This window comes from Chelon labrosus, assembly GCF_963514085.1.
Source record: "Chelon labrosus genome assembly, chromosome: 12".
In the NCBI taxonomy this organism is placed as follows: Eukaryota; Metazoa; Chordata; class Actinopteri; order Mugiliformes; family Mugilidae; genus Chelon; species Chelon labrosus.
In genome coordinates this window covers 796,937-815,987 of record NC_140345.1, presented here as the reverse complement: position 1 = coordinate 815,987, position 19,051 = coordinate 796,937, and the positions used below count along the sequence as shown (strand labels likewise).

Here is a 19,051-nt window from a genome sequence, read left to right as displayed (position 1 = left end):
CGGGGGGGGGTACAGGTGCTGTTTCCATGTGTGTTTAATTTTAAATCTAAGAGCAGAATCAATTCTGCTTAAGTTTTGCGCCCAGTTTCCACTTAATAAACAGAAACTGCAGGGGAAAAAAGAAGCGCACATGACAGTTTTGCCATTGACTTCGCCTGAGCTCACCGCCTGCAGCCGAGCGGGATTGACTGCCAGCAATCTGATCCAGTAAAAGACACTGACAACCAATAGGAAGCGGAGTGCGGTTCGTTTCCATGGGAGGCCCCGTGAGGCGACGCCAAAGCCGCCAGAAAGCGACACAGTGAGCGGGGGAGAAGGCGTAGGCAGCAACCGGGACTGTGGAGATCCTGCAGCCGGTCCGTGGAACGCTGCGCGCGGATGAAAGTGTTGGGTGAGTGCAGGTAGTTTTCCACACTTCTTTTGCTTTCCAAGTTTATATTACATAGCGGGGGAAAAAAAAAACATTTAGGTGCGCCCTCTAGCTCGGCGCGCTCCTCGTTCACGCACCAAATGAGCAGATTGTCAACTTAACTTTAGTAGTAGCCGGAGGTGTTCTCGATCATTTCGGGCGCAGAACAGAATTAAAAAAATTCTCCTGAACTGCGTCTGAATGAATAAAAAGCTGCCATTCATGTCCTCATTCTGTCTGTAATCTATCCATGTGTCTTTTCGAAGGGTGAAGGGACAGGAGACTGGAGACTTCGCAGATTTCTCGTCCTTTAGAGCCTTAACAGTGCAGAATGGATGGATTTCATGACCAGCAAGTGCCTTACTGTAACTCCAAAGTGAGTGATCACTGTGTTAAAAACGTTGAAAAAACTCCTTGTCTTCTTTCAAGTCTATTAATGAAGATGTGTTTTCCTGATTCTTCCACAGCATCTCTCTTGTGCATGTCTGTTCTTCCTGGTAGTACTGATCTCATCTCTGTCCCTCTCTCATTCAAGACTCATTCCTCCTCTCAGGGACCATTTCAGTTCCATCTACTCATCAAAGATAAACAGCTAAGCAAAGTGCCCACGACTTTACAAAGTGTTATTGGTCACGTACAGTCTTACGACTTCTTCATTATGTCTGATAAGTGAAGTACATGGCCCTTTGCGTGAGTTAGGCTTTAGAGGTTTAGGGTGTGAGACATCAGTGAGTGTCTTATTGGGCTCTTTCACTCGTAGTTGTGCATGTGCGGTAGCCAACAACTGAACCGCTGCTCTAGTGAGGACAAGAAAAAAATTGATTTGTTTTTTTTTTTCTTTTTTTCTCCAGAAGCTGCAAGAAAGGCAGAGCTGCGAGAAGCCAGCGAATGACAGAAAGAGAAAATTCATTAAGTCCGACCTAGCTCTGGATTCCGAAGGTAGGCACAGGACAGAGAGGAGAAGTTAATTTCACGGCTCCTAAACATTTAGCAAAATTCAATTGGTTTGTGGCCACCTGTGCTGCTAACTACAGAATCTCAATTACAGCACAGTGGCCTGTGATGATTCTCACAAGCCTCTGTCAGTGGTCAGAGACACAAATTGACTTGTTATTAGCTGCACACATGCCCACTGAGCCCCAATGGCATATCAGCCAACCATAACGAAGTCAGTTGTTTCTGATACTTCTTCTCCTGGGCTTTGACTGTGTTTTTAACTCCCTTCAAACCTTGTTCTCCACCTCCCATTCAGAGCTCTTCCAGGACCTCAGTCAGCTGCAGGAGACTTGGCTGGCAGAAGGTGAGTGTTTGAAAACTCAAGCAAAAAGGAGGATAGATGGGTGAAAATGAATAGGTTGTGAGGGAGGGAAAAAGCTGCCTGGAGTTACATGCCTAGCGTCGCAGTCCAATTAAAAGCCTGTGTGGAAGAGGCACCTTGTGTGTCATGCATACATTAGAGACTGTGAGCGCGGGGTCTTGAGGGAGACCGAGGAGGCTCTACCCAGAGAGTGTCATCACAAATTACCAGGAGAAGGTTCTCTGACGCTCAGTGTCTCTTCTGCTTTTGGCAGGAGCTAACACGCTGCACGCCAGCCGCTGCCACCGCCACTACCTCCACCAGAGCTCTGCTGTAGCCTACCAGCTCTCTCATTCTCTCTCTCTCTCTCTCTCTCTCTCTCTCTCACTCTGTCATCTGCTCTCTCTCCCCTTCTCTCTCTCTGCTTCCTCTCAGCACACCTCTCTATCCTCTACAGCTGTACCATCACCTTGTCTTCTTCAATTACATTTCTTGCCTCGGTTAAAAAGAATGGATCTATGATTTTTTTTATTCGCAAACTTCCAAAACACCAGTCTCTCAAAGCGACAACTTTTTTTTTTTTTTTGACATCCATCCATTTCTTTGATTTTTCATATATATATTTTTTTTCTCTAATGGCAAGTTTTGCTCTTTGTGGTCTAACTGAGACGTGATGCTTCAGGATTTAAGTGCAAGCGTCCTCTTTCCGCCGTGTCTGCAGCACAGAAGTTTTGGTTAGTGGTGAATATTGCTCATCTTTGTTGTGTTTTTATGTGCATGCGTGTATGTTGGACTTGGTCCGTCCACTTTTGTATTAGCATCTCACTGACTGTAACTTACTTTAATTTGGCATGTAACCAGAAAGTTCATATCGCAGTTGGTATCGTTGGTTGTCCAAGTAAGTCATTTGAAGTAGTTTCTGGCTTACTTTGTCTGTATAAAAATCAGACGATTAAAGAGTGTGAATGGCATATTTAAATTGTTTATGCAAGTGTACAAAGCTGAAAAGTAAAACTAATTAAAAAAGCACGGATCTAAAAATGATCGATCACTTTGTTACAATCATCTCCGCTGTTGTAATATCAGACTGCGGCTTTTTTTTTTGGCTCATGCATACACGGGAAAAAATTAAAAGAAATGTTCTATTTAATAGACTGATTTGTGTAAGTTTGTAAAATTAACTTTTAAATTAAAGTGAAAACAAAATGTTTAACAATGAAGTGTAGTTTAGGCTAGAATTTAACCCTGTAGTGTTTTTAAATTTGAGATGAATTGAAAATATGGGGACATTTCTGTCTTCATACTTTCAAGGCACTGATTTATTATGTTTCATCTGTGTCCAGCATGTCAACTACATTTTTTGCATTTAGATTTTTTTTTATTGTTCTGTTATACATTTGCAGCTAAAATTACATGCACTGCCTAAGAATATATCTTTTTTTTTCTTAACAGTGCATAAAGCCATAATTCTAGCTTTAAAGTGGAACTAAAGTGTGCAATATAATTGAATCAACTTTTCTTTAACAAAGGATTGATTCGTAATACATCCATTGGAAAATTGTCGAGAGAAAATTTTTGCTCGCGCCCCTCACACAGCCGAAAAAGACTCAATCATTTATGGGCTCCATCTATTCTTTAACACATTTGAAAACGCTCGCAGTGCAATCCAAAGCTTTTAAAAAATGAAAAGTATTCTTTGAAACTGATATTGGAGTAGCTGAGCCGACTACGAGCAGCAGCAAGGTATGATGAGGTGTTGCGGCGCACACTGCAGGGTGTGTAAAAGAATAAGACATGATTTTAATATTTCAGTATCCAAAGTGAGAAGATTAACGGCAGCTGATAAGAGGTATTACTGTTAAAGATTACGGTTCTGCCTGTCATGGATCAATGTGATGATGTACGCTTCAAAATCGTAGATTTAATGAATGACTTCCTGTCCATTAAGATGAAAAGGAATACCTTCCTATTTCTAAGATTTATTAGTTCAGGTAATTGGAACAAGAGGAGGAATTATGAGCGACGGAATGAATTTCCGACTTCCTAGACCGAGAGGTTGAAGGTTTGTCAGATGACAGGCGATTGTTCGACCCCCAATATCACATCAACTCTCCTCCACACAGGTTTTGGAAAGTGCCTTTCTTACCAGGAAAAAAGAGCCCATCTTATTCCTCACAGATTTTGGGATTTAATAATGTTTTGTTTCCCCCTCTTCTCACTGATTTCTCTGTGAAATTGTGGTACAGATAGTGTAATTTGTCTTGAAAATCAGCACAGGCAAAATAAGAAATTAGCTTAAGACTCAACATTGCTCACTACTGCTGCAGGTTTAGAAAGCGCTGATAGTCTCAGGCCTTGTGTTTATAACCTTTACTCCTTTTTGTATCCCCATGTCTTTCTGTTCTTCTCCATCCCTTTTTTATTATTATTATTTTTTATTTGTGAATGGCGGCACATTTCCAGCTCTGTTGTGCTCCCCAGGAGTTTGTTGCAGAGATCAGCTGGCTCATTCACAGATTAAGGCCGGTGACTCATCCATCCTGTACTTCCTTTTGGACACCGAGACACTGCTGCCTTCTTTTTGGCGTTGAGTTTTTTTCCATTTCTCATCTCTGTGCTCCTTTCCAAGAGATGTCTCTGAAGTTTTGAAGAGTTGTTTCTTGGTTGTGTTTTTGTTAGGCAAATTAGGGTATTATTATAATATTAAAAAAGAAGATTGAGGGACTTTCATTGTATATTATTCAAATTTTTTAGATCATGGCCCTTTGTCAATGCATGAAACAATGTTACACCGAAAAATGTCCCTTACTAAATTGTCTGATCTTATGCATGTAATCCAACAAGGCTAAAATAATAATTTGTTCAAAATAAATGCACATAGTATCTTCAAATACACCTGGATGTAGAGTGAAATTACTTCTACGTTCCTGATTGCTGCCGTCTTCACCCGATTGACATTTTTAGAAAATATAGAGCAGTTTCTCTCCTTGATCTGTTAATTGTTTACCCTCCTCAATTCACACCTGGAAAAAACCCATCCCTGACCATATCAAGAGTGACAAAAATGGAAAATCTGTCATTTTTGTGAAGATCTCTAGACATGTTGAGGCACGTTGCTGGTCCTGTGATAATGAGGATCCACCTCATTATGTGTATGAATAGAAGTGCTAATGACACATTTAAATCTCTTTTTGCCTTTCAAACCACAGAGAGTGAAAGTTGAGGGATGAGTAGATCTGTCTCTGAGTGCAAATACGTGTGAATAAATGTGTACATGCAAAATTGGAGCTGGAGTCGCAGAGGCTTCATTATTTTAGCATTAGCCCGAGTGCAGGGGTGTTTGAAGAGCAGGTGAAGCGTTGGATGGTTTGGAACAGACCTAACTCGGTAGGTACAGGTGGATTCACCAGTAGGGAAGAAGCCAATTAGATACTGTTAACAATGGGTGTTTGGCTGCTGGCAAGGAGTGAGAGCCGGGGCTGCGGAGCAGTCAATGGACAAGGCGACCTCAGGAAGTGGAATTAGAGGTAGACGGTCACCCAAAGCAAAATATTAGCTCCCTCTAAAGCTGGTGTTTGTTGGAAAATGTGGTTCATTGTGCAGTTTCCTAATAAATCATGGAAACATATTAAACTAAGAATTTTCATTGTGACAGATTTGTAATTTAGGTGTTTTTTCTAGGTTAATCAAAAGTAATTCATTTTCTATAATTGACACATAAAAGTCAAAATAATATTTTTGATTTTCTGTTTAGAGAAATCGCTGTCTGCTGCGGCTGAAGAATATTGTGTGGTATGGCTCTGGAATGGCTACTAATAAAACATATTAAATATTTTTTAAACTTCATATGATTATTGCCATGACCAATGATGTCTTAAAAATGATAAATCATCTTTTTTTAAATACACTTTGGTGCCAAAAAAAAAATAAATCCTCTCCCTGATTTTTTTGTAAAACATATTTTTTTACGGCTTTCTCCTTTAACGGAAAGCACGGGCCAACGATGCGGGGATGGGCCAAACTAATATCCCAGGAGACAGTTTGCCAGAGGATGCTATTGGACTGAAGCGAGCTGTGATCAGTACATCAACATCAGAAACAATCATTCCCTTTCTTCTTCTCTGTTTCTGTCTTTAGCTCAAGTTCCCGACAATGACGAGCAGTTCGTTCCAGACTTCCAGACTGAAAACTGTGAGTAAGAGAAGTCGCTTTTCTCTGTGTGTGTTTGGAAGTGTGTGAACATCTGTGGTGGTGGTGTTGTTGTTTTTTTTTTGTTTTTTTTATCTCAACTGCTGCACTGAAGTGTAAGTGGCTGCGTGTGTTTTCCTGTGTCTCTCAGTACCCTCACCTTTGCTCGCACAAGTGCTCTCTGGAGAGCTGCACCAGTCTTGCGCGTCTGTAGACAGGTATATTTGTGAGATGGGGTTTATCTCTCCCTCTCTTGTTGCTCATGAAAATCTTGCTGCCACTGAGATAGTATCGCGCTGTGACTTATTTGCATAAGAAAACATCAAAATATTGTGGCTGATCTTTTTTTATGGGATATATTTAATTCCAGGTTGAATTTTTAAAAATAAAATCCTAAGAAAATAAAACGACAATGCCTTACTTTGACCTTTCCTGTTTTGTGTTTTTTTGTGCAAACCATCTACTGTGGTTTCATTTTCTAAATCAGGCTGTGTAATATTAGTTACTACTAAATTTATCCTCTTCAGTTGAGGGTGGGTTGGCCTTCTTGTGCATTCCACAACCTTCACTAGGGATTTTACAGCATGAATGCAAGCATGACTTTTTCTCTACATAATTTATCCTAAAATAACATATTATGTTTCTAAGAATACTTCCTGACGCGAGCCGTGACAAGAATAAGGTTAGTTACTCGTACCTCACCTGGTTGTGCATGATGGTTGCACACGGTGACTGGTGACTTGGCACAGGGCATTTCTGGAGGAAGTAGTGCCAACGTGGGGACAGAAATTGAGTGAGTGGAACTCAGTGGGACCCGGAGTGAGCACATGTCTTTCACATGAGCCAAAATGCACATGGAACTGGGAGAAAAAGCACAAAACTGTCCGCATTCTGTGTCTTCCCTGCGTCCGTGGAAAGCCACTATTAATTGTTCAGAACATTACAACAAGAAACTCGGCAGCTGTATTACAGTAGCAAAATCTTGGGTATTAATTAACCTAACCAACATCCAAGATGGGAGGAGCGGTGCAGTCTATTCTACAATAGAGAACCAGAGGTCACCAAGACTGTCCTGTTGTCCTTCAGAGGTAGCCAGGGTGGGTGGCCATGGTGGCAGGAGACTGCTGACCATCTGAATTGTCCTGCTGGCAAATCTGCTGCAGACTGGAGAGGTACTAACAGATGGCTGGAGGGTGAGGGCACCGTGGTTGGGCACTTGAGCAGGCATCCCAGCCGGCAGCTCTCCCATATGGGTTTCACCAAGCAGAGAGATGGAGGGGCGGACGGGGAGGTAGAGAGAAAGGAAGAGGTGAAGGTGTAGAGAGACGTACACAGAAGAAGTTGTAACTGAACAAAAGAGATGGAGAGGAATAGTAAATGTCAATGTAGCAACAAAACTCTAATACACAAAAGTAGTTTCAGTGTAGCCAGAGTCTGAAATACTGTCACATATTCGTCTTTGAGCCCAAGTCTGGTCTAGAAACACTAAAATGAGTCACACTGTTGCACTGCATGACTTTTCCTTTATTTCAATCAGTGTGAGCAGTGTTTATTTTTGCATTGGCCCCATTCACACCATGGCTGTAAATATTAATCCGCTGCTGAAAATAGTCCCTAAAAAACTGCCTTAATTTTTGTTTAAAGCTACAACACTTCTTTATACTGTAAATGTGATCTGAGTTTGAAAATTAAAATTCACAATGCACTGCAGACAATTTACTCAGCAACTTTATCTTCAGATATAATGTAATGTAATGTTGTATCCCTATTTTTGTAGAGTCAATACGTAGATTTAAAAATAAGTTATTTGTCCATTGACTAAATTTAAATTCCATATAAAACAATATAACATTAATTGTAAAAGAAAAAGAAGACATGCTATTCTTAAATTTCTCCTTAAATGAGAATTACAGGAAAATCTGAAGGAGATAAAAGAAAAAATGTGTTGAAACAGATTATATCAGAAAATTATCAATTCCTTCTCCAGTATTGTGATATTTCAGACTCATCATCCCCTCCTGAGAAACCACTGCGGTTTCCCTCAATGTCAACTTTGCACTCTTCCATCTATGCAGCGCAGAAGCAGCATGTGAGCGGCCTCGAAGCGAAAGTGTCCTCGGGCTGAAGGAGGAGAAGGAGAAATTTCTTTGTCTCAAACTCCAACACAGATGCTTACCATTAGCATAACTTAGCAGGGAATGAAGGAGGAGAGGAGGTGTAAAATGAGGCCACACGTTACCAGCAGATCAGAGCTTCCATCATTTAACAGCAAAGCTGAGCACCTACAGTAGGTGAAAATGGAATGGAAGTTTTTTTCGTCGTTGCCAAAAGACCTGTATTTTTTTATGAATGGACCGGAGAAAGATCTCCCAAATGTAGACTCTGCCAACATGCATAGTTATACATTAGAGTTCAGGGCTAAGAGTCCTTTGATAGGTTACTGGAAGAATTGACAGATAAACCGCAGCCAAATGAAATGACCAAGTGTTAAAGGAAAATGTCCAAATTAACATTGATCACTACATCTTCCCTCAGATGAATGCAAGCAAAGATTTATATTTAATCTGTACCAGAAAGACCTAAGAAAACTGCTGAACAGTTAAGTCAAAGAAAAAAAAAAGAAGAAACATTTGCATTCAAAATAGACCCAGTAATTGTTCTAACCGCTTCTTCTTTCTAACAGCCTACCATCTTGATTAATCAATATGTAGATAATGACAGCAATCAAGCAGTGATGGGCATGACATTCTGGACTAAAAAGGAAGTCTCTGTTTAGTCAAAGGCAATGCCCTCACTATTGATTTGTGTACCTTGGCACCCCACTGACGAAATCTATTGTGACATTTCCATTTCTAATTTAAGGCCATGTGCTGCAACACACGTGGAGCTATTGTTAATAGCTAATGCAAGGCTCTCAGTTCAACACAGCATTTGTGTAGACAGTATTAGATATGTATATAAAACAACATAGTTAAGCATCAGGTGAGCGGCAAACAAGAATCAGTGTTGTCAGCTCTTGTTCTAAACTCGTACGTTTGTTTAAGCTGGTGATTAAAGTGACACTGATTGTGACCCGGACAGGAGAAGCTATGGTATTGTTTTGACTGCATAAGCTCTTAACAAGGATCTGCCATGCCAGTGTCGTCAAAGGTCTCCCCTCAGGAAATGTCTTTTTGACCTCGGATCGATGACCCGGAAAGGTCAGGCCCCCAGCGAGGGCTGCGAACAACCCCAGAGCTTTCTCACGCTGGGCCGGTGTGGCCCGTCCCCGAGGGGCTCAGCTGTGCGTCAGATGGGGTGTTGGCAGATCGACCCCTGCTCGTACGGCAGCTGTCAGTCAGCTGTGATAAAACTCCCCAAAACATCCTCCTCTCTCAGCTCCTTGCAGCCTTAGAGACCTTCCTGACTGTGGGTGTATTTAAACAAAAGATTTGAGTCGCTGGTCATCAAGTGTCTAAATGTTTCTTCTTCACTTGACCAAGAGTTGTTGGACTTCTTTTCTCCATTCATAATTTCTGGTCACTTCAGTCAAAAATCATCCCCCTCCAACCATGACATGCTCTTTCTTGCGTTAGATAGAGCGCCGTGCGATGGCTCCACTGCTGCAGTGAGAGCAGCGGTGAGACGGCGATTGGTGAGGCAACCTGAGCCTGACTTCATTTTGACTGACTGGGTTTTTGTCAGAAGCGCAGTCAATTGGATTAGCGTTGATCATGACTCAAGATGATGGGATGTTAATCAGGACTGATCAGGCACTTAACAGCCTCTCAGATGCACCGGTCTCACTGTGGGGCCACCTTCAGATCAATAAGCCGTGTTGTTGTCGTCTGGAACGTATTGACAGCCAGCTGAAAGCAGATAAAGCATTTATGGGAGCTTGCTGCTCACCCCGGTTTATGATATATTTTCCTAACAGAGTCCCTGTCAGGAATAGGCCAGACAAATGAGATTTGAAGTGAGTCGTTTGTGTAAGTGATGGCCTGAGATGTTGAATCGCTGACAAATGGATGCTTAGGAAAGGAAGTATTTTAATCTTAATTCATCCATCACAAATTATCTTAATCAGTGATGGCTCAGTGCAAATTCCTGCTTACTGATATCTGCTCTTTTCCAGTTATTGCATGTAGTTTTGACAGTTTTATTGTTTTGTGTGTTATATTTTGTGAATGACTTATATTGTGACGTAATCGTAACTGAGGACAGATGTCAACCTCCCATAAATAGCTACTAATCATTTCTGTGTCCAGTGATTGTACTTGTGTTGTTTTATTCTGCTACAAACAAGACAAAATGCCGAACACTGTGAATGAATTGTCATTAGTGACTTTACAAACTTTACAAAAATTAATTTGCAGCTACTTTCAAAACGGGATAAACAGAATCAGTTATTATTTGTTCATTGTCAGTCAGTATCTAAACGTGTTTCTTTGCTCTCTCATCCATCATAGTGGCTTTTCACGGACTGCAGCTGAAGATCAAGAGGGAGCTGCACAGCCCGTGTTCAGAGCGGAGCTCCAACTGTAGTCAGGAGCGGCCATTCAAACTCCAGTATGGAGAGAAATGTCCGTACAGCATCAGGTAGGCCAGCACTCAAAATATTATTCCAAAATACTTGAATATTTTTTTTTTTTTTAAATGGTGAAAATTTTCCAGAAACAAAGCACAAAATAAAACTATGGACTGTGCTTATGTTTCTACCTCTGATCAGCTTAATGAAGTCATCATAAAAATGTCTATTTTCTATTAATTTGCAATCGTTGTACAACGGTAATTTTTCTTTCAATGTTTATTTAATTTAAATAGAGATTCATTCTAAACATTTCAAATTATTATCTACCAGAAACAGCAGGTATCTGTTATTTTATTCAAAGTGAATTCAAAGCACACTAAGATATATACAGCCACTTTTCGTAATATATTTTTTTGTTCAGCTCCATCTCTATTAGATGTTTGATTTGTCTGAAAATTACTCTTCAGAACATTTCATATTAGTTATATCAGAAACGGCAGGCATCTTTTATTTTGCTTAAAGTCAATTCACAGCATGTTGAGATACACTGTGTACAGTATGGGAATATTAACAAGTCGCTCAGTTATACTTGAACTGAAGAGACTTCTGATGCATAGGAGGAAAAAAAAATCCAGCATTTGGTAGAGCTAAGTTTACATCTAAACCTGAGTGTAAGCCAAAAGGGTGTAAACATTTACTACAGAATATACTGTATACTGACATATTTTTTTAACCAAATTTCCTTTTAAAAACACCAACTCCAGAAGTGTAAAAGCAACTATTTACATAACTGTAACCCAGTTGATGTAAATTTTAATCTCTTTAAATCTTTTGTCTGACAGTTTTAAAAACAATGTCAATTTTTTGTAATAGAAAATACAGGATCATGCAGTAAAATAATAACATTTTTAATCTCTCTTGTCTTATTTGACAAATGTATTTACCACTTCAAACATCCATGGCAACTATGCATAAATTGAACTTCTTGCATAGTTAAAATATAACAGATTACAGGTTGGACTCTTGAATTCAAATAATCGCAGTCTATAGGCCTCTCTAACTTTCCTTGCTTTGTTGTCACTACAGTGCCTACGAGCAGAAGCAGCCCACAGGAATGAAGCCCTCCAGCCCAGTGACGCCCCCCTGTAGCACCCCCGTGTCACCCCTCCATCATGGCTCACCCATGGCTGCCCCGACGCCCAAACCAGACAGGACCTACGTCCACATATCGCCCTCTCAGCCTCTCCCTGATAATGCCTACAGTATGGACCACAGGTACTTTTGCATTTACATTACATTTACATGCGGCGGTTGTACCCAGAACAGATTATAATAAGGTCACAGCAGCTGATTCACATCAGAGCTTTAGTTACAGCAGAATGTCATTGGTTGAGTGACTCATCTGTGGGCAGGGCCATAGAACAACAATCTCATCTAATTTCTAGACCTGAACGACAAAGACAAAACATAATCAGATGAAGTATGAATTGAAACGTTTTTACTATGAATTACTGAACTTAGATCAGTGATTCACAACCTTTTGCTTTGTGTAATTTATTCGCAGTAAAAAGAAAACATTTTCAATTTGCAAGGGTTTCAAGAATTCACAAAAAAAGCTAATACTTATCTGTATTGGTATGCAATCATTTTAACAGCTGATGTAATTTACATCTAAGTTAATTGATTACTGGCATGCAGGACTTTAGGAGTTACTCAATGGACAAAAAAATACGGATAATAATCAGTGAATTATTTAAGTCGTTTTTCAAGCATAAAGTCCAAATAGTTTCTCTAAGAATTTCCTGCTTCTCTTTGTCTTTTGGGTTAATAAATTTAATATTTTGTGGTTTAAATAAAAACAAGTGAGTTATAGATGTCAACAGGGACATCAGAAAACTCAGAAAGGGGATGAATAATTGCTTCTACTTTTACTACTTTTAATGGCAATTAATGGAGTAAATATTGAATGAAACTTAAATGATCACTAGTTACAGCCTCACTTTTAACTCTGGGAGAAGTCTTTAATAGGCCACATTTTTTGTTACATATTTTACTATCATATTCAAGTCAGTGAAGTCAGTTCAGGTTGTGTATATTTCAAAATGGCATGTTGATTGTTTCAGGATCAAACTAAACAACATGAAATGTATGGCTGTTTTTGCCTGGCTGGTAATGAAGCCGCTGTATTTACTGCCTGTCTCAGATTTCGACGTCAGCTCTCAGAGCCGTGCCACTCATTTCCCTCCCCACCGACGATGGCTCGGGATGGCCGACCGATTTACCATAGGCAGATGTCTGAGCCCAACATCCCCTTCCCTCCTCAAGGTTTCAAGCAGGAGTACCCAGACCCCCTCTTCGAACATCCGGCCATGATGGGGGCACCGCTTCCTCATGCGTACCCCGCCAGCATGATGATCAAGCAGGAGCCGCGGGACTTCACCTATGACTCAGGTGAAAGATTCTAAAAACTTGCAGAGCTTCCACTTACCACTCTAGTCTCTGGTAAATGAAAGTCATTTATTTTTTTTATTTTTTTTTGCTACAAGAGCATGATAATTTAAGGAATGGGAAAATACATGGTAGGAGGGGGCGGCGATTATTGAGTTTGCCCATTATTAGGGATGGGGATCTGGTTGGGCCGGGTGTCTGCGCCGTTCACCATTTCCTGTGGCGCTCTAATAGAAGGAGGGCGGGGGTGGGTGGGGGTGGGGGGGCTGGTCACAATCCAGAATCCGCCCTCCCACGCTTGTCCGCTCCCTTTGGTTAGAGAGTGAAGAGACTCAATCATTAGCCCGCAGCCTCTGTGGAGCCCGAGGCTACATCAGGACATGAATGAACATTCACCGGACTGCTGGGTTCATTCATAAGGCAAGAGAGAGGCCCCAGGAGAGTGTGACCAGTCAGGGGGAAAATGACCTCTTCTCAGGCTGACAAGTTCAAGAAAAGTCACCAGGGAAACTCTTTCACATCTCTTTTACTGTATGCTATACCTTGTTTGTTTTCCTAACAGCAGCTCTGCAGTTTTTGTCTTTGAAAAGCCAGACAACTGTGATTTTTGGCGTTTTCTCACTTTCCGGTGGCAAGTTTACTTTGCCATAGATGTGCTTACTGAGTTTCACAGCCACATGGCTTCTAAATGCTAATTAACACCAATGACAAAAAAAAAAAAGAAACGGCTCCAGTGCAAAAACATCTTGATAAATACTGTCTTGACAGCTACCAGACTATGGCGGGTTAGAAGCACAGTTACTTGCAACAGCAATTATTTTAATAATTTTAATAATTTAAATAAATATGCCAAATCATCCTCATAAGTACTTGGAGTCAAGTCTGCATTGATTGATGGTTTTGTCCAATTGAAGTCGTTGAAATCATTTACAATATTGCAAATTCTCACATTTTAGAAGCACACAGTAGTGTACTATCTGCCTGTTTAATTGTTAGTTTTTATCTCAATTATATAAACTGTTATTGATACAAACAAGCAGCAGAAAACATTAAAAGTGCACCAGAGTACAGTATAACTATTAGGAGTGAAGAGAGAAAAGGTATACTTGGTTAATCGCGGGGTGCCAGGAGGTCTTGCAAGTATTGTGTCCACTGTCCACTTTGTATCTAAGATGGAGCAGCAGTTAATTTATTAGCTGTCACAGTGGAGCATGTTGACTGGAGCAGGCCTGTTGGAAAGGATGGGAGGGGAGCTTGTAATTTCATTAGCAGCAATTTCCTCTACGAGGCCATTACTTTGATGAAGCTCAGAGAAATGTTTATGGGCCTAAATGAAGGGCCACCGTCTGTTTATTGAACATTCACTTTGTAACCTGTTTGGCCGTTTTTGATCACGGCATCTCGTCTGTGTCGTGGGAGTTCCTGACAAACGCAGTAAACGGACGAGTCAATCGGAGGGTGTTGTAAAGCAAACTGATGTCTAAATTGGCTTCCCGACAAAAACTTTTCAGAGAATCTTGTGATTTGACATGTAGTATGAAATTATGCTAATCACTAAAATCTTTATATCTGAATGATATTTAGGGTTTAGAAATCATATCGAATCCTGAGTATTTCTGAATCCTGAGAGAGAGTCTAAATGGAAGTTTAATATGTTATTAAATCCATGCAGAAGGTCATATTATTATATATAACATCAGATTAATAGTGCACATCAAAATATGATACAGTCAAAAAACATCTTTGGGTGTTGTTTATTCACACTCGGAACCCAAGCAAATCTGTTCCATCAGGTCCAAGTGGATGTGGTCTGATGCACAACATCACTATAGCTGGATTGCTGCACATTCGAGATATACTTATGCAGATAAGCCTTGCACACTTCATTCATTCATTCATTCATTCATCTTCTGTAACCGCTTGTCCTGTGAAGGTTTGTGGGGGGGGCTGGAGCCTATCCCAACTGTCATCGGGCGAGAGGCGGGGTACAGGTCTCCAGTCTATGGCAGGCCTAACACAGAGAGACAGACAACCATTCACACTCACATGCACACCTACGGCAAATTTAGAATCACCAATGAACCTAACCAGCATGTCTTTGGATGGTGGGAGGAAGCTGGAGTACCCGGAGAGAACCCACGCAGACCAGACGCAGTGTGCCTTGCACACTTGCACAGCAAGAAGAAATGGAAGATAAATAAAACTGGCAGAAAACAGTGCATTAACATTGGATTCAGTCACTCATGGTAACAAGCAGAGTGAGAGGATAAGTTCTCAGCGTTTTTGAACTCCTTGAATCCTTTTAAATATAAAACCTTTACAGTCTTAGCTAATGTGCAGCAGTTGCAAAACATTCAGTGAAAGAAGTCAAAGAAACTAATACCTTCAGGTCAGTTTTGATCCATAAAAGCATCATGTTAAACTCTCACGTTATGAAAAGAACTTACATCATGTCAGCATGTGATTTCATACGAGCACTGTGTTTTATTCTGTAGTAAATCTTCCTCTTGAGTGCAGATGCTCAGGGCTCCTATTAACAGTGTGATATAGTGAGCCTGCCTATGGCTCGGAGGCAATGCAACGCCGACGCTGGAGGGCATTTTCTTTAATCAGAGCCAGTGGTGCATTGAGTGAACCGGCTTGACTGCTCTCAGATAACTGAGATAGTGTTCTTAATGCTGCCTTCGGGCCCTTTAACACCTCTCGTTCTTGCCTGGCTTTTCGCAGAAGTGCCTAGCTGCCATTCTGTCTACTTACGGCAAGACGGCTATCTGGCTCACACTAACAGGACTGAAGGTACCAAGGATGATACGTGCGAATGTTGTGTTGTGGTGCACTAGTGGGTTTTTGCTGTTTATTATATGAGCATTTTTGTTTTGTTTTCCAGGGTGTATGTTTGACAAAGTGGCGAGGCACTTCTACGATGACACATGTGTGGTGCCGGAAAAGGTCGAAGGTAAGTTGCCCCCGAGAACATTTAATACTTTCCAATACTGCAGTGACCTTGTTTAGAAATGACAATAATCATTTATTCTGCCTCCTGTAGGTGACATCAAGCAGGAGTCCGGCCTGTACCGCGAGGGGCCGTCGTACCAGCGCAGAGGTTCACTGCAGCTCTGGCAGTTCCTGGTGGCTCTACTGGACGACCCATCCAACTCCCACTTCATTGCCTGGACCGGCCGCGGTATGGAGTTCAAACTCATCGAGCCAGAAGAGGTGAGAGGGTCAGAGATACACTACTGCATATATTCATTATCTGTTTTCTTGATTTTTTAATTTATTCTTTTTTTTTTTTTTTACTCCTTTATACTATCTCTGCTTTTGTTTCAAATAATCCATTGAATCAGTCAATAAGCCACTTAACAACAGCAACTCATACTTTTGATGGCAATGTGTTACTATTTTTTACATATCCCAGACCTGAAATGAACGAATAAAACATAAAAAATATATTGATTAATCAGTTAAATAAAGTAATTGATATTTACGATCCCAATTCATCCTAATTCATAGCCATGCGAAAATTTTAAAAAAACCACATGCAAGTTCAGACAGTGTCAAAGATCAGCATTTGACGATGAATGAATAAAGTGGTCAGGCCTGGATTTGCCTCAATATATTTTGGATTTATTTTGCACTGCACCACATCCAACCAGATGACCCTGACAGTCTGGCTCTGATAAATATTTCACATGGTATATTCCTAAAAATATGACCCATGTCGGTGGTTGGGCCTTTTGAAATGGAAACAGAGGCTGGGTCTGTGGGTGCCCACATCACGCACAGTGGGGCTCAGTTGTTCACTGCTGGAGGATGGAGGAGGATGCAAGGCGGGTGATGGGAGTGTAGAAAGGAGGAGATGGAGGAGTGCCTGGCAGCAGTCCACGTAGCCCGATGGCAACTAGAAGCGCGGGCCAGCTGAAGCTAATAGGGGGGCCCATTTATGCCATCAGGTGACCAAATGCATCCGCTTTGGGACGCTGCAGACAAATGTTAGCTTGCAGCTTCTGCCTTTTCAGCAGGCAGGTGTAGCATTTCAACAGCTACAAGGATGAAAAGACAGCAGGTCCACTGATTGGGGAAAAGGATCATGGGAGAGAGACGGCAAGGAAGGGAGGAGCGGGGCTGTGGGTTTGGACTGCGAGTCCGGGTGGCGGGTGGTCTGGTAGACAGGTGCTGTAACATCTGCTGCCTCCTCCGCTGGGTGTGTGACAAGCTCCTAATGAACACATCCCTGGTCAGGTCTGCTCAGGCTGGATGCACTCTAATTACCGTTATTAGCAAAATATGGATTAATAAGTTTATATAACATTTCAGATGCCGAAAAGTTCTCGTCAGGAAATCAGGTCAGCCGCGTTTAATGCATTGCACCGCTCTGTTTACTGACCGTTTGTGTTATTTGTCTGTGTCTTATGAAGGTGGCACGCCGGTGGGGGATACAGAAGAATCGACCCGCAATGAATTACGACAAACTCAGCAGATCATTGCGCTACTACTATGAGAAGGGAATCATGCAAAAGGTGAAAAAAAAAGAAACTTCAAATACAGAAAATCTTTAACAAATTAAAAAGGAAAGATCTGCAACACTGAAGGAGATCCAGGTCTCTGTTCTGTTTTGCACAATTTCTAATATATGATGAAAACAACCCACCCTTTTTGGAGAAAACCTTTGAGCTTTAAGTCTCATTAAACAGCCTGATTGACACCATCTGTGTTAAAAGATCGCCATGTGCCAAGTCCCTTCCACCAGGTAGCTCATATAAGGAATAGAAACCTCAGGCTATTCAAAGCCTTTTATCCAAGCACCAGCAATGGAAGATGACAGAATGACATCTTCTGCTGTATGTCAGTCCCTACTTTTGTTTGTTTTCTGGCTTTCAACCTTATCATCAATTAGTTTGATTCTCTCCTGCTGTGGGCAGCTTCTTCTGTTAAGCGTAGGCGGGTGATTGAACTGCATTATTTAATCTGGCAAATTAGCAATCAAATTTATATTCAAGTAAGATGTCATAATCATCCACAAATGTAAAATGTGCTGCTAAGATTATGTCTGCCTCTCAGAAAGTCCCAGCAAACATTTCCCCTGTGGTGATCTTGGCTTCATCGTGGTCAAGGTTGAGGCGGAATTTACTCTAACCTGACTTCACCTGGAGTCATTTTTGTAGAATGACTTTGGGAGATGAAGTTTAAAAAGTATTTGTCTCTATAAGATATATAAATATATAAAAATATATAAATATTATTTGTAAAATTGTAAGATGTGTCCGTCTTCTTCTAGGTGGCTGGCGAGAGATACGTCTACAAGTTTGTGTGCGACCCCGAGGCCTTGTTCTCCATGGCGTTCCCCGACAATCAGCGGCCGGTGCTGAAGACGGACATGGAGCGGCAGATCAACGAGGAGGACACGGTGCCTCTGTCGCACTTTGATGAAAACATGGCTTATGTGCAGGAGGGGCCCTACTGCCAGCAGCACCCCTACAGCGAGGGCTACGTTTATTAACGTCAGCCCCACAGACACACACTCAGACACACAGACACCACCACTCTGCCCTCCTTCCCCAGCCTCCTTATTCACAGCCGCTCCAGGAATAAGATTGAACACACACACGTGGCGGAGCTTACCCTTTCCTCTGTCTGTCTCACATAAACACACACCTCTTCTATTTTGCTCTTTCTGACGTCCAAGCCGCACAGCAGGATGGAGAGTGCACTTTATGGACAGGAACGGCGTCTGCCAGGGACTAGCTATGTGGTTGGCTTTTTAACCGTTGTTTTTGTTTGTACATTAATGTCAGATTCCGTTTTTTTGTTTGTTTGTTTTTTTTTACTGTCATGATTACAAGCATATGCCATCCTGGTGAGACCAAACATGCCGGCTAATTCATGGGTCAAAATCCTAAACCTTTGATATCCTCCAGAAGAAACCGCAGCAAATCAAAGGATGTTCATTCTTGTTTTAGTTTTATCAACAACCATTCTGTACTGGAAATGTGTTGTAATGATACTTTTATGGTGAAGTGATTATAGACTTGAAAAAGTAATGTGATAAAAGACTTTTAGCTATCAGTATGAACTGCCTTGCCATCGATCTGAACGCAGCTGATCTCTGCCCCTCATTCAGTCAAACTGTAGCTCTCATCATAGGTGTTCTTGCTGTGATCATTACCTCCATAAAAAAATAAATCACAACCTTTTGGGC

General features: G+C 41.3%; 1 protein-coding gene across 5 annotated transcripts; it reads left to right on the top strand.

Annotated features, from left to right (window-relative positions):
- Positions 1–740: 740 nt before the first annotated feature.
- Positions 741–18,592, top strand: etv1 (ETS variant transcription factor 1; the record flags this gene model as incomplete). Of its 5 annotated transcripts, XM_084556333.1 has the most annotated exons (13): positions 741–785; positions 963–1,010; positions 1,261–1,348; positions 1,662–1,709; positions 5,844–5,897; positions 10,343–10,472; positions 11,491–11,679; positions 12,608–12,855; positions 15,580–15,648; positions 15,740–15,808; positions 15,899–16,068; positions 17,271–17,372; positions 18,131–18,592. In XM_084556333.1, the coding sequence occupies 13 exons, from the start codon at positions 741–743 to the stop codon at positions 18,350–18,352; spliced, it is 1,482 nt and encodes a 493-aa protein (XP_084412459.1). In that variant the 3' UTR covers positions 18,353–18,592. The 5 variants fall into 5 exon arrangements, with proteins under 5 accessions (XP_084412459.1, XP_084412460.1, XP_084412463.1 ...); XM_084556334.1 differs by lacking the exon at positions 963–1,010; XM_084556337.1 differs by lacking the exons at positions 741–785; positions 963–1,010; positions 1,261–1,348; positions 1,662–1,709 and adding an exon at positions 2,365–2,440.
- Positions 18,593–19,051: the final 459 nt, after the last annotated feature.